Here is a 12,474-nt window from a genome sequence, read left to right as displayed (position 1 = left end):
TTATTGTTGCTTGCGCGCAATACAAAGCATACCGTTCACAGAGAAAGAACGGAGAGAGTGCAGAATGTAGTGTTGCAGCCGTAGCAAGGGTGCAGAGGAAGATCAAAAGCCTAATGGCAGCAGGGAAGAAGCTGTTCTTGAGTCAGTTGGTATATGACTTGAGACTTTTGCACTTTTTTCCGACGGAAGAAGGTGGAAAAGGGAATGTCTGGGGCGTGTGGGGTCCTTAGCTATGCTGGCTTTTTTTCTGAGGCAGCAGGAAGTGTTGACAGAATCACTGGATGGGAGGCTGGTTTGCATTAGGATTGGGTTACATTCACAACCTTATGTAGTTCCTTGTGGTCTTGGGCAGAGCAGGAGCCCATACCAAGCTGTTATACATCCAGAAAGAAATCTTTCTATGGTGCATCCCATCACATTGGTGTACCCAAACAAGCGCCGAAATGTGGCGACTAGGGGTTTTCACAATAACTTCATTGAAGTGTTAATGTAAGCCTGCTTGTGACTAATAATAAATAATCTGTAAAGGCTTGGCTTTAGGTTTACCCAGGATAGAGATCCATTTTCACACAAAGGTAGCTGTATCTTTCTGCCTATGTGTTGGATTCAACACATGTTGATTGTACACAAATTCAGAGAGAAAACCTTCCCTTATTATCAAAACTAAATCCCCAACACACTTCACAGGAACCACACCTCCTCAAATTGGCTGACATTTAAAATAGAAATTGACATGCAAAATGCTTAGCATCTTGCTTTCAATAACTCACCTTGTGTGATTTGAACAGAGAATGTATTGAAAAGAAACTTGGCCTCATCTCAGTTGCAACATTGACATTCAATAATGATTCCAAGTCATATCCTGTCACTATGAATTATTAATCCGTTACACCTTCACACAAGTGCCTGGTAATTAACTGGAATTAATTTGTCTTCTTGCTTATTTGATGGAAAGTATCTGACATTTGCAATAATACAAAGGATTAGGAGCAAATGATTGCTGTAATCTCTTTTGAGCCCTGTAGCCTTGGCTGGTACAGTGGTTAGCACTGCTGCCTCACAGCGCCAGGGACCTGGGTTCGATTCCCGGCTTGGGTCACTGTTTGCACATTCTCCCCATGTCTGCGTGGGTTTCCTCCAGGTGCTCTGGTTTCCTCCCACAGTCTTAAAGACGTCCTGGTTAGGTGCATGGGCCGTGCTAAATTCTCCCTCAGTGTACCCGAACAGGTGCTGGAGTGTGGCGACTAGGGGATTTTCACAGTAACTTCATTGCAGTGTTAATGTAAGCCTACTTGTGACACTAATAAATACATATTTGGTTGTATTAAAAGCCAACAAAAAAAAAGTTTATAATAACGCACAGTGGTTAGCACTGTGCCAGGGACCCGAGTTCAATTCCTGGCTTAGGTCATTGTCTGTGTGGAGTTTGCACCTTCTCCCCATGTCTGTGCGGGTTTCCTCCGGGTGCTGTGGTTTCCTTCCACAACCCAAAGATGCGCAGGTTAGGTAGATTGACCATGCTAAATTACCCTTTGGTGTCAGGGGGATTAGCAGGGTAAATATGTGCAGTTATGGGGATAGGGCTTGGGTGCGAATTTGTAGACCTCTTGGGCCAAATGGCTTCACTCTACACTGTAGGGATTCTGTGACTCTCCCAGGGAATCAACCCCCACTCCGATGCCTGGGGCTCTTTTGGTCTCATTAATGAGCTTAGACTTAAATGAATTAAGTATTTTGTGCTAATGGCGGCCATCCAACTTAATCTTGTTCTTCAGTTCAATATTATTGACTCGTGCTATGAGCATGGATGTTCCAGTTGTTGCAGATAATGTTACCAACAATTTTACCAGACATTTGATGTATATTTATACAGCTTGTTTATTGTAATAAGATGTCCCAAGACGTGCTACAGGAGCATCATAAAACAAAATGCACAAAATAAGTCCAATGACCAAAATCTTAATCTTGGAGTAGGTTTTAAGGAGTGCCTTAAGAGGCCCTACTCTCTCCCTAGTTACTCTTTTGCCCTTTTATGTATTTGTAGAAGCTCTTTGGATTCTACTTTGCCTTATCTGCTAAACCAATCTCCTCTCCCCTTTTTGTCATCCTGATTTCTCTCTCAACTCTACTCCAAAACCCTCTATACCCTTCACGGAATCCACTTGATCCCAGCTGCCAATGCATGTCATGTGCCTCTTTCTTCTTCTTGACCTCAATATCCCAAGCCATCCGAGGTTTCCTACTTCTACCAATGGGCAAAGTTGGGACAAAGTTATGGAGACGAAAGTAGAATCATAGAATCCCTTCAGTGCAAAAGAAGGCCATTCAGCCCATCGTGTCTACACCAACAACAATCCCACTCAGGCTCTATCCCCATGACCCCACGTATTTGCCCTGCTAATTCCCCTGACACTAAAGGTCAATTTACCATGCACCTAACCAGCACATTTTTGGAGTGTAAGAGGAAACCAAAGCACTCGGAGGAAGCCCACACAGACATAGATAGTGACCGATAGGCTGGAATTGAACTTGGCTCCTTGGTGCTGTGAGACAGCAGTGTTAACCACTGTGCCATCGTGCCACCCTTGTAGCTAGACCAGGTGCGAATATGAGATTGGGAGTTCAGTTCAGGCTGAGGTGAGACGCCAAGAGAAAGCTGTTTTAATCCCAGATTATTACTAGGGCGGGAGTTGGGGAACAGAGTTTGGAGCTGTGAAAATCCCAGGACTTGCATGGCGAATCACTAGTTGACCTTCCTGTAGGACTTGTATATTGAGCTCTTTATAAAGCAAGCCCCTGAGCGGGTCCACTGGGACCTGTTTGTGTTCACCATAGGCTTGTGGTTTTTGCTTGATTTTATTTTGCGCAAGAAAGCACTGTTCCTTTATAGCCGACTCCTGGAGTTATTATAGGAGCGGGCATGGAAAACGATGGCTAATGATGTCACTGAGGGGCAGCATATCACTGGGAAATAGATACTTGGGAGACACCAGAGATAATGAAGCAAGAACAGAATCCATTGCAAATGATATTTTAAGTTTTGTACAGCGCTATTATTCATTGCAAATCCATTTCATCACTAGAAACAAGATAACTTTCATAGAATCCTTACAGTGCAGAAGGAGGTCATTCGGCCCATCGAATGTGCACCGACCACAATCCCACCCAGGTCTCTTTTTGTAATCCCACATTTTTACCCTGCGAGTCTCTGGAATTCTCTGCCCGTTGAAGTGGTGGAGGCTGCCTCGCTAAATATTTTTAAGACGCGGGTTGATGGGTTTTTGATAGGAGAGGGGATTAAGGGTTATGGGGAGAGGGCGGGAAAGTGGAACTGAGCAGCGACAGATCAGCCATGATCTTATTGAATGGCGGGGCAGGCTCGAAGGGCTGGATGGCCTACTCCTGCTCCTATTTCTTATGTTCTTATGTAATTCCCTGACACTAGGGTCAATTTAGCACGGCCAATCCACCTAATCCAGTGTGGGAGGAAACTGGAGCACCCGGAGGAAACCCACACAGACACGGGGAGAATGTGCAAGCTCCCCACAGACAGTGACCTGAGGCCGGAATTGAACCTGGGTCCCTGGCGCTGTGAGGCATTAGTACTAACCACTGTGCTACCATACCGTTCCCAGCTTTGTGCGGAGAATCTGAAGACTAGTAAACATTGTTAGTGTCTAGTTTACTGTTTGACTGTATTTGTTAGACCCACTTGGTATTTGAAGCTCATACTTCAGTTGTGGTAGTAACAAGTGGTCGCTGCTAGTGTCGCAGTGTATTGACCCTGTCTTTTTCCCCCTTTACTTCAGGAGGGGAAGCAGCTGATGGAGGAAAAGCCTGAGTTCAAACCAGTTGTCGTGGAGAAACTGAAAGAACTGAATGATTTGTGGAAAGCTTTGGACATGACCGCCAATCAGAAAGCAGAGCGTCTGTTCCACGCAAACCGGTCGGAGCTGTTTGCACAGACCTACGATGACTTAAACAAGTGGATGACTGAGTTGGAGTTGCAGTTACGTTCTGAAGACTTTGGCAAGGACCTGACCAGCGTCAATATCCTGCTGAAGAAACTACAGGTGATGATGTTTCGTCTTCCCCCACTGATGCTGCCTGGCCTGCTGAGTGTTTCCACAATGATTTCATCCTAATTTGAATTAATGAGAGGGTTCAGCGAGATGGTTTATAAATCCATAGAATCCCTACAGTGCTGAAAAAGGCCAGTCGGCCCATCGAGTCTGCAACATCTTCCAAAAGAGCATCTCCCCTCCATTCTATTCACGTAACCCCACACACTTACCATGACTAATCCACCTGACCTACTCATGTTTGGACACTAAGGGGCAATTTAGCATGGCCAATCAACCTAACCTACACATCTTAGGATGTTGCTATTGTACCTGTCTCAACCACTTCCTCTGGCAGCTCATTCCATACACAGACCACCCTCTGCGTCAAGAGATTGCCCACAGATCTCTTGATCTTTCCCCCCTCGCCTTAAACCAATGCCCTCCAGTTTTCAATTCAGTCTCCTTCCAAGGACGCGATCTGTTCATCCTATCAATGCCCTTCATTATTTTATATACCTCAATAAGGTCGCCCCTCATTCTCCTACATTCCAAGGAATAAAGTCCCAGCCTAGCCAACCTCTCCCTGTAAGTCAGGCCCACTTGGCCTGGCAACATCCTTATAAATCTTCTTTGCATTCTTCCCAATTTATCCATGTCCTTCCTCTAACAGGGTGACCAAAACTGTGCACAATACTCCCAAGTATGGCCTCAATGACTTATACAATTATAGCATAATGTCCCAACTCTTATACTCAATGCCCTAAGACCAACAAAATGCAACATTTAACTCTTATTGTACCAATAAGAAGTCTCACAATACCAACTTAAAGTCCAACAGGTTTATTTGGAATCACGAGCTTTCAGAGTGCTGCTCCTTCATCAGGTGAGTGGAGAGTTGGGTTCACAAACATGGCATATATAGACAGAGGTGCAATCGCAAGATGCCTGAGTTATAGGGAGAGGTTGGCCAGGCTAGGGCATTATTCCTTGCAATTGTGTCTCTGTCTATATATGCCATGTTTGTGAACCCAACTCTCCATTGACCTGAGGAAGGAACTCCAAAAGCCCGTGATTCCAAATCAACCTGTTGGATTTTAACCTGGTGTTGAGAGACTTCTTACTGTGCGTACCCCAATCCAATGCCAGCATCTCCACGTTATAGAGCGAAGGACTTTCAGAGAAAGACCCTGAGTGAAACTGCGTGTCCCGGGACGTGGTACAAGGTTGGTTTCTTGATCAGTCAATTTGTAGCAGTGGGCTGTTACTCAAAGTTTCAATGGAGAACCAGAGACACGTGAGGATTAAATGTTTCTTGTTGCGGACAGGTGTTGGAAAATCAAGTGGATATGCGTCAGAAAGAGGTGGAGGAGCTTCTGTCCCAGCCCAAGATTCCCTCCCAAGATGGACAGAAGGAGGCAGACGAGAAAGAGAAAGAAATCGAGAGCAGGTTCTTGAAGCTGATGAGCCCAATGCAGGAACGGCGCCAAAAGCTCCTCCAATCGAAGATGACTTACCAGTTTTACCGGGACCTGGAGGATGAGATTGTAAGTGGTGATAGGTCCCGATCAAAGTAGCAAATTGTACAGAGTTACCAGTGGCCTTGTTTGGTGAGATCTCACGCTTTTCCATGTTCTTCTTTTAGCTTTGGGTCCAGGAACGAATGCCCATAGCAACGAGCACAGACCATGGCCACAATCTCCAGACAGTACAGCTCTTAATGAAGAAGAACAAGGTCGGTGGTATTAGTAGGAACTCTCTGTTGAGTGTTTCAGCACACGTACCAAGTTATGAAATTTTAAACGCCGTAATTATCATCTTCTATCACTGGCTTTTGACCTGTTGATATTTATATTGGGCAGCACAGAGGTTAGCACTGTTGCCTCACAATGCCAGGGATCCGGGTTCAATTGCAAACCCTGGATCACTGTTTGTGTGGCGTCTCCCTGTGTCTGTGTGGATTTCCTCCAGGTGCTCCAGTTTCCTCCCACAGTTCAAAGATGTGGGGGTTAGGTTGGTTGGCCAAGGTAAATGCCTCTTAGTGTCAGGAAGATTAGCAGGGTAAGTATGTGGGGTTACAGGGATAGGCCCTACGTGGGGTTGTTGTTAGTGCAAGCTTGATGGGCCAAATGGCCTCCTTCTGCACTGTAGGGATTCTATGGGAAGCCCAAATAATGGGGTTTGTAGGTCTGAGTCTTACCCTGTTGTAAACAATTTTTAAAGAAGGTTTACTAGACTAATTCCAGGAATGGGTGGGTCATCTTATGAGGAAAGATGGAGAGGTTAGGTTTGCATCCGCTGGAGTTTAAAAGGATAGGAGGCAACTTGATCGAAACCTTTAAGATCCTGAGGGGCATTGACAGGATGGATGGGGAGAGGATGTCTCCTCTTGTGGGAGAATCTCGAACTGGGGTCACTGTTTCAAAATAAGGCGTCACTCATTTAAGACAGAAATGAGGAGGAATTTTTGTTTTCTCAGAGGATCATAAGTTTCTGGAACTCTGTTCCTGAAAAGGCAGTGGAAGCAGACTCTTTGAATATTTTAAAGGTAGAGCTAGTTTGATTCATGATTAACAAGGGGGTGAAAGGTTATTGGGATGTCAGCAGGAATGTGGAATTGAGGCTACAATCAGGTCAGCCATGATCTTGATGATTGGCAGGGCAGGGCTTGAGGGGCCAAATGGCCTACTCCTAATTTGTATGTAATTTATCACTGAATGTTACATTGTGCATTATCTTACGATGAATACCAACACCCAGCTCATGGGATCAACATCCAGTGAACTTTATTCATTCCATTACACACCCTCCTCCATTGCTAGCCTCTCAGTCCAAATAAAATCAATGAGAGATCTTAAGTCATAGACTCACTGAGTCCATACTGTAAAGAAGGAGGCCATTCGGCCCATTGACCCTGCACTGACAAAATCCCACCAGGCCTTATCCCCGTAGCCCTACATATTTACCCTGCTAATCCCCAGACACTAAGGGGCAATTTAGCACAGCCAGTCAACCGAACCCACTGTGGCAGGAAACCACAGCGCTCGGAGAAAACCCACCCAGACATGGGGAGAATGTGCAACTTCACACAGTTGCCCAAGCCAGGAATTGAACCTGGGCCCCTGGCATTGTGAGACAGTAGTGCTAACCACTGTGCCACCATGCCGCAAACAACATTTGCCTTGTATTTCTTATTCTTGAAGGTTTTGACTGAATTTGGTCTGATAGCTGACAAAATAATTTATATTTGGAAAGCTTGTGGCTGGTGAATGATTAAGATTATTCTTCACTTCAGCACAACAGTGGACAGCATCAACATGTTTTGGAATTATTTGCCCTTTCTCACTGCTGGAAGATGAATAGTGGAATTTGGTACCCAATGCAAGCCAAAACCCAGAAGCCCTCCTGATTAAACCTTAGCGCTGCTGCCTCACAGCACTCGGGATCCGGGTTCGATTCCTGGCTTGGGTCACTGTCTGTGTGGAGTCTGCACGTTCTCCCTATGTTTGCATGGGTTTCCTCCGGGTGCTCCAGTTTCCTGCCACAAACGTGCTGGTGAGATGCTAAATTCTACCCACCCAGCCAAAGCTTACACTTTTTAGTGTAAAAGTGGGCTTGTGTTTTAGTGAGCTGGCTGTGTGGAACACCTCAGCAAGTATCAATGTAGTCATGTGCCTTTTGGCTAAGATCAAATGCCAGATCAAGATCAGGTGCAGTGCCTTATCTTGTTAGCTTGGATCTTGTTGGTCTCTCTTGTGGGGCCATGAATTGGATTCAGTTTGAATTTGGTTTTTGGAGCAAGTCCGATAGACCTGCTGGGTAGGTGCACTGGCCATGCTAAATGGTCAGTGCATGGTGGCACAGTAATTAGCGCTGCTGCCTCAGTGCCAGAGACCCGGGTTTGATTCCTAGCTTGGGTCACTATCTGTGTGGAGTTTGCACATTCTCCCTGTGTCTGCATGGGTTTCCTATGGGTGCTCCGATTTCCTTCCACATTGCTGGTTAGGTACATTGGCCGTGCTAAATTCTCCCTCATTGTACCCGAACAGGTGCCGGAATCTGGCGACTAGGGGATTTTCCCAGTTACTTCATCGCAGTGTTAATGTAAGCCTTACTTGTGACACTAATAAATAAACTAAAAAAAGAATTGGATTGTGCAGACTTTTCAGAAGGAAATCCAAGGCCACCAGCCGCGCATTGATGACGTGCTGCAGAGAGGGACGGCGATGATCATGGAGGAGAGACCTGATTCGGGCGCTATCGAGGAGCAGCTGAAAGAGTTGAAGGAGTTGTGGGGCAAACTGCAGGACGAAACGGAGAAGAGGCAGAAGCGCCTGGAAGCCGCGAATGAAGTCCAGCAATATTACCTGGATGCTGCAGAGGCTGAAGTTTGGATGAGTGAGCAGGAGCTGTACATGATTGCTGATGAAAAAGCCAAGGTACTGATCCAATTTTAGCCATGTTATCATTTTACTGTTCGGCATTGGACACCCTGTAGAGCATATTGATACGACACAGAGTCTAATCCCCTTTACCTCTCTTCGTAATCTGGACAAAATGTTTGGAAAGGTGTTAACTCTTCCATATTAATGCTTAGAGATTCATTAGTATAAAGACCTGACACTTGCTTTAAGTGAATAACTAACAAGTTATTTTATTCCACCAACCAGGAACTTTAACCAATTTTCATTAAAGGATGGTTCGACTGAAATGTTGCTCAAATAAAGACGAGGACTATTCGGTACCAAAACAGTAATAACAGAATCTTAGTCGCTCTTAAAAATTATACACAACCAGGTCTGGTGGCGTGGAAAAGAGTTGGAATTTTGTCCTGATGATTTCTCTGTCTGTAAGGTCTTCCTGATTTGATATCCGGTTGTTAGACAGATGGAGAATTCTCTTCAAAGAGAGTTCTTTTAGCTGGCAGGATGGAGAAGCGCTCCAGATTGGCCTTCTCAATCAAACTCAACTGAACGGGAGCCACTGAAGACAGGCAGCTGGAATCCTATATTTATGTTCCTGATGATATATGCATTTTCTCCGTCAGGATTGGTTTGATGCTGACAGCAACAGCAAATTCAAATCTGATAGGCTTCTTTTGAACTCATAGGCTATCAAAATGCAAAAGCCTGCAGAGCCTGTTACCAAGGCAACTGTGACATTTTGATCTCTGCAACAAATGTTGCTGTTTGTGTACTTTGTATATCTATATTTTAAACCACTCAGTGTTGAGGCACATACCAGTTTTCTAAAGAGGCCACACACTGTTGTCCTCCTCCTAGTATTTATTTTACATTCTTTACAAACCCAACAATAAGTTGGTGAGTAAATGGGTTTAGTACAAGCAGTCCCCAACTTTGTGACATTCAAGTTACAATGAAGTCACATTTGTAAATTAACACTCCACTTCAACTTTACAATGTTGGTTTTGACTTTATAACACCGCACCAACACATCCATAGGTGTGCATTGACTGTCTGCCTGGCACATCTGTATGACTGGATGGTCTGAACTGTCGTTATTGGGTTCAGGATGAGCGTTTTGTACTGTTAATTTTTTTGGCACAACCGTTGCGATTTTAATGTATTTTGCATGCTGACATTATATTTAATATGCGCTCAGACTCATGGAAGTTCAGGGTTAAACAGGCAACTGTCAGTGGTTGAATTATGTCCTCCATGCTAACTGAGGAACTTATGCAGAGGCGTACAGTTAATAACAATCACCTCAGCGACCTGACAGGACAAGAGATGAGAGTGTTTTATACTGCCCGGCATCCTATGTATGATTTCCAGCCTTGGTTCAGGAACCTACCCACCCCTTGCCTCCCCCGTCCCATTTATACCATTGTCCCTGCAGGAAAATCAGTCCCGATTTATGATGTGTTTTTCTGGAACTAATTATGTTGTAAGTCTGAGCACTGCCACTAATTTCCTTGTATCCAGGAACAATGTGCCTTCTGACATAACTAGGATGGCTTTGAGATATCCTACGGAGAATGGAAAGCTTGTTACCTGCTTTTAGTGACCAAGTGGGTGTTGTGTATAAGAAATTGTGTGCAAGGTAATAAGCGACAGTAACTTTGTCAACTATGGATGATTCATCAATCAAAGGGAGGTAGAGGGATTCATTCGCTACAGTATTAAAAAATAATGGTTCACCAGGACTACTCTTCAAAGGATTTAAGGATAGTTAAACTAGGGAGTCTTGTTTGAGGAAGGTAGTTTTGGGGTAAGTTCTACCCATTAAATAGGTAACCTCCTTTCAAGGGAGTCAGGGATGGAGATGTCATGAAGCCTTATCTGTGTCATGTACCTTCTTGTGTGCCTTCTGAAATAGACAAAATATGGTGCACAAAGAGGAGGCAGTAGTGAAGTGGTATTGTCAATGGATTTGTAATCCAGCGACGCAGTGTAATGCTGTGGGATCCTGGGTTCGAATCCCACCACGGCAGATAGTGAAATCTGAATTTAATAAAAATCTGGAATTTAAAAAATCTACTGATGACCATTCACCAAAAACCCCATCTGGTTCACTAATGTCCTTTCGGGAAAGAAATCTGTTGTATTTGCCTGGTCTTGCCTACATGTGACTCCAGACCCACAGCAATGTGTTTGACTCTTATTTGCCTTTGGGGATGGGCAGCGAATGCCACTAATTCCCTTACGTCCTGGAACAATGTGCTTTCTAACATAATTAGGATGGCTTTCAGATATCCCGAGGAGAAAGCATAGCTTGTTATCTGCCTTTAGCGACTGAGTGGGTGTTGTGTGTAAGAAATTTGTGTGCAAGGTATTAAGCGACAGTATTTATGTCAACTACAGTTGATTCTTCCATTAAAGGGAGATGGAGGGATTCACTCGCTACAGTATCCCAGCCAGTGACACCCACATTCCACAACAAATTTTTTTAGAAGGAATATGCGGTTACAGTGGATCTTCAGAGGTATCGGAACGTAGATCTACAAATTGTTAGCCATTCTTGCATAGTTCGGCCAATCCTGACATTAGATTCAATAAAGAAGGCTTCATATATTCCAGCCATTGCGTGTCTTACGCTAACTTGAAGTATGCCTTGGCAGCTCACAGAGAAGAAAGGAAGTTAGTTGGCAGCTGCATCAATCAGCGCTCTCTTCACGTGCAGTATGAATTGTTGTTGCCTTTAGATTTGGTATTCTTGCAGATTGTCCTGATAAGTGCAAGAAGAAAAACTTTGACAAAGCATGTCTCTTTTTATTCGTTCAAGCAATACTCCAGTTCTGTCCTCCCAAATGACTAATTATTTAATGAGCTAAATTTTAAGTTTCCATGATCGAATTCTCTGGATTGTTACTCCGGGGTTGCAAGTCCTGTAATGTAGCCACACCGTTCCTGGTATGTGCGCTCACCAACTTACCTCTTGGTGCTTTAGGATGAAGCTGGTGCGACAGCAATGTTGAAGAAACATCTGATCCTGCAGCAGGCTGTCCTAGATTATGGGAGAATTATCCAGGAGTTGGCAGACAGAGCGCAGAGACAACTTATTGAGGAGCATCCTGAAGGGTGAGTAGCAATACTGTGCTCATCCCGAACGTTCAGAGATGGGGAGTCCAGAACCAGGGGTCATAGTTTGAGGGTAGAGGATAAACCTTTTGGAACTGAGGTGGGGAGAAATTTCTTCACCCAGAGGGTGGTGAATGTGTGGAATTCACTCCCACAGAAAGTAATTGAGGCCAAAACGTCTGATTTCAAGAAGAAATTAGATATGGCTCTTGGAGTTAAAGGGATCAAGGAATATGGGAGGAAGGGGGTATTGAACTCGATGATCAGCCATGATTAAAATGAATGGCGGAGTAGGCTCGATGGGCTGAATGGCCTACCCCTGCTCTGGTCTCTATGTTTCTATGTTCATCAGAGCCCTGAACCAACAATACTAATTCAAGGCAGTTTTATAGCAAAATAGCACAAAGCAATAGCCTAGTGATATTATTGGTAGCCTATTAATCCAGAATCTCGGGTAATGTTGTGGGTTCGAATCCCGCCATGGCAGATGGTGGAATTTGTATGCAATAAAAAATAACCGGAATTAAGAATCTATTGATAATCATGAAACTGCTGTCAACTGTCAGAAAAACATATCTAGGTTGGAGATGAGGGAAGGAAATCTGCCGTCTTTACCTGGTCTGGCCTACATGTGACTCCAGAGCCACAGCAATGTGGTTGACTCTCAACTGCCTTCTGATAAATGCTGGCCAGTCAGCGATGCCCATGTCCCACGAATGAATAAAAAAAACCAAGCAAAGTGGGTTATGACAGAGATATGTTAGATCCAATATTTGAAATGATGATATAGAATCCCGACAGTGCAGGAGGAGGCCTCCATTGTAATTATCAGCAAAATGCACCCAGTTAAAGCTGCTTCACTTTCTGTCAGA

General features: G+C 44.4%; 1 protein-coding gene across 4 annotated transcripts in view; it reads left to right on the top strand.

Moving 5' to 3' along the window:
• The window catches only part of LOC145352778 (spectrin beta chain, non-erythrocytic 1-like), a 225,802-nt gene that overhangs the window by 142,029 nt on the left and 71,299 nt on the right, over positions 1-12,474 (top strand). For all 4 annotated transcript variants that reach the window (XM_080203089.1, XM_080203087.1, XM_080203088.1 and 1 more), the window contains 5 exons: positions 3,810-4,073; positions 5,390-5,608; positions 5,707-5,796; positions 8,222-8,500; positions 11,472-11,602. In XM_080203089.1, coding sequence (XP_080059215.1) covers positions 3,810-4,073; positions 5,390-5,608; positions 5,707-5,796; positions 8,222-8,500; positions 11,472-11,602 — 983 coding nt within the window. The remainder of the gene's footprint in view (positions 1-3,809; positions 4,074-5,389; positions 5,609-5,706; positions 5,797-8,221; positions 8,501-11,471; positions 11,603-12,474) is intronic.

Source organism: Carcharhinus amblyrhynchos, chromosome 14 (assembly GCF_965287045.1).
Source record: "Carcharhinus amblyrhynchos chromosome 14, sCarAmb.v2.hapA, whole genome shotgun sequence".
Lineage (NCBI taxonomy): Eukaryota > Metazoa > Chordata > Chondrichthyes > Carcharhiniformes > Carcharhinidae > Carcharhinus > Carcharhinus amblyrhynchos.
This window is presented reverse-complemented; position numbering and strand designations above follow the sequence as displayed.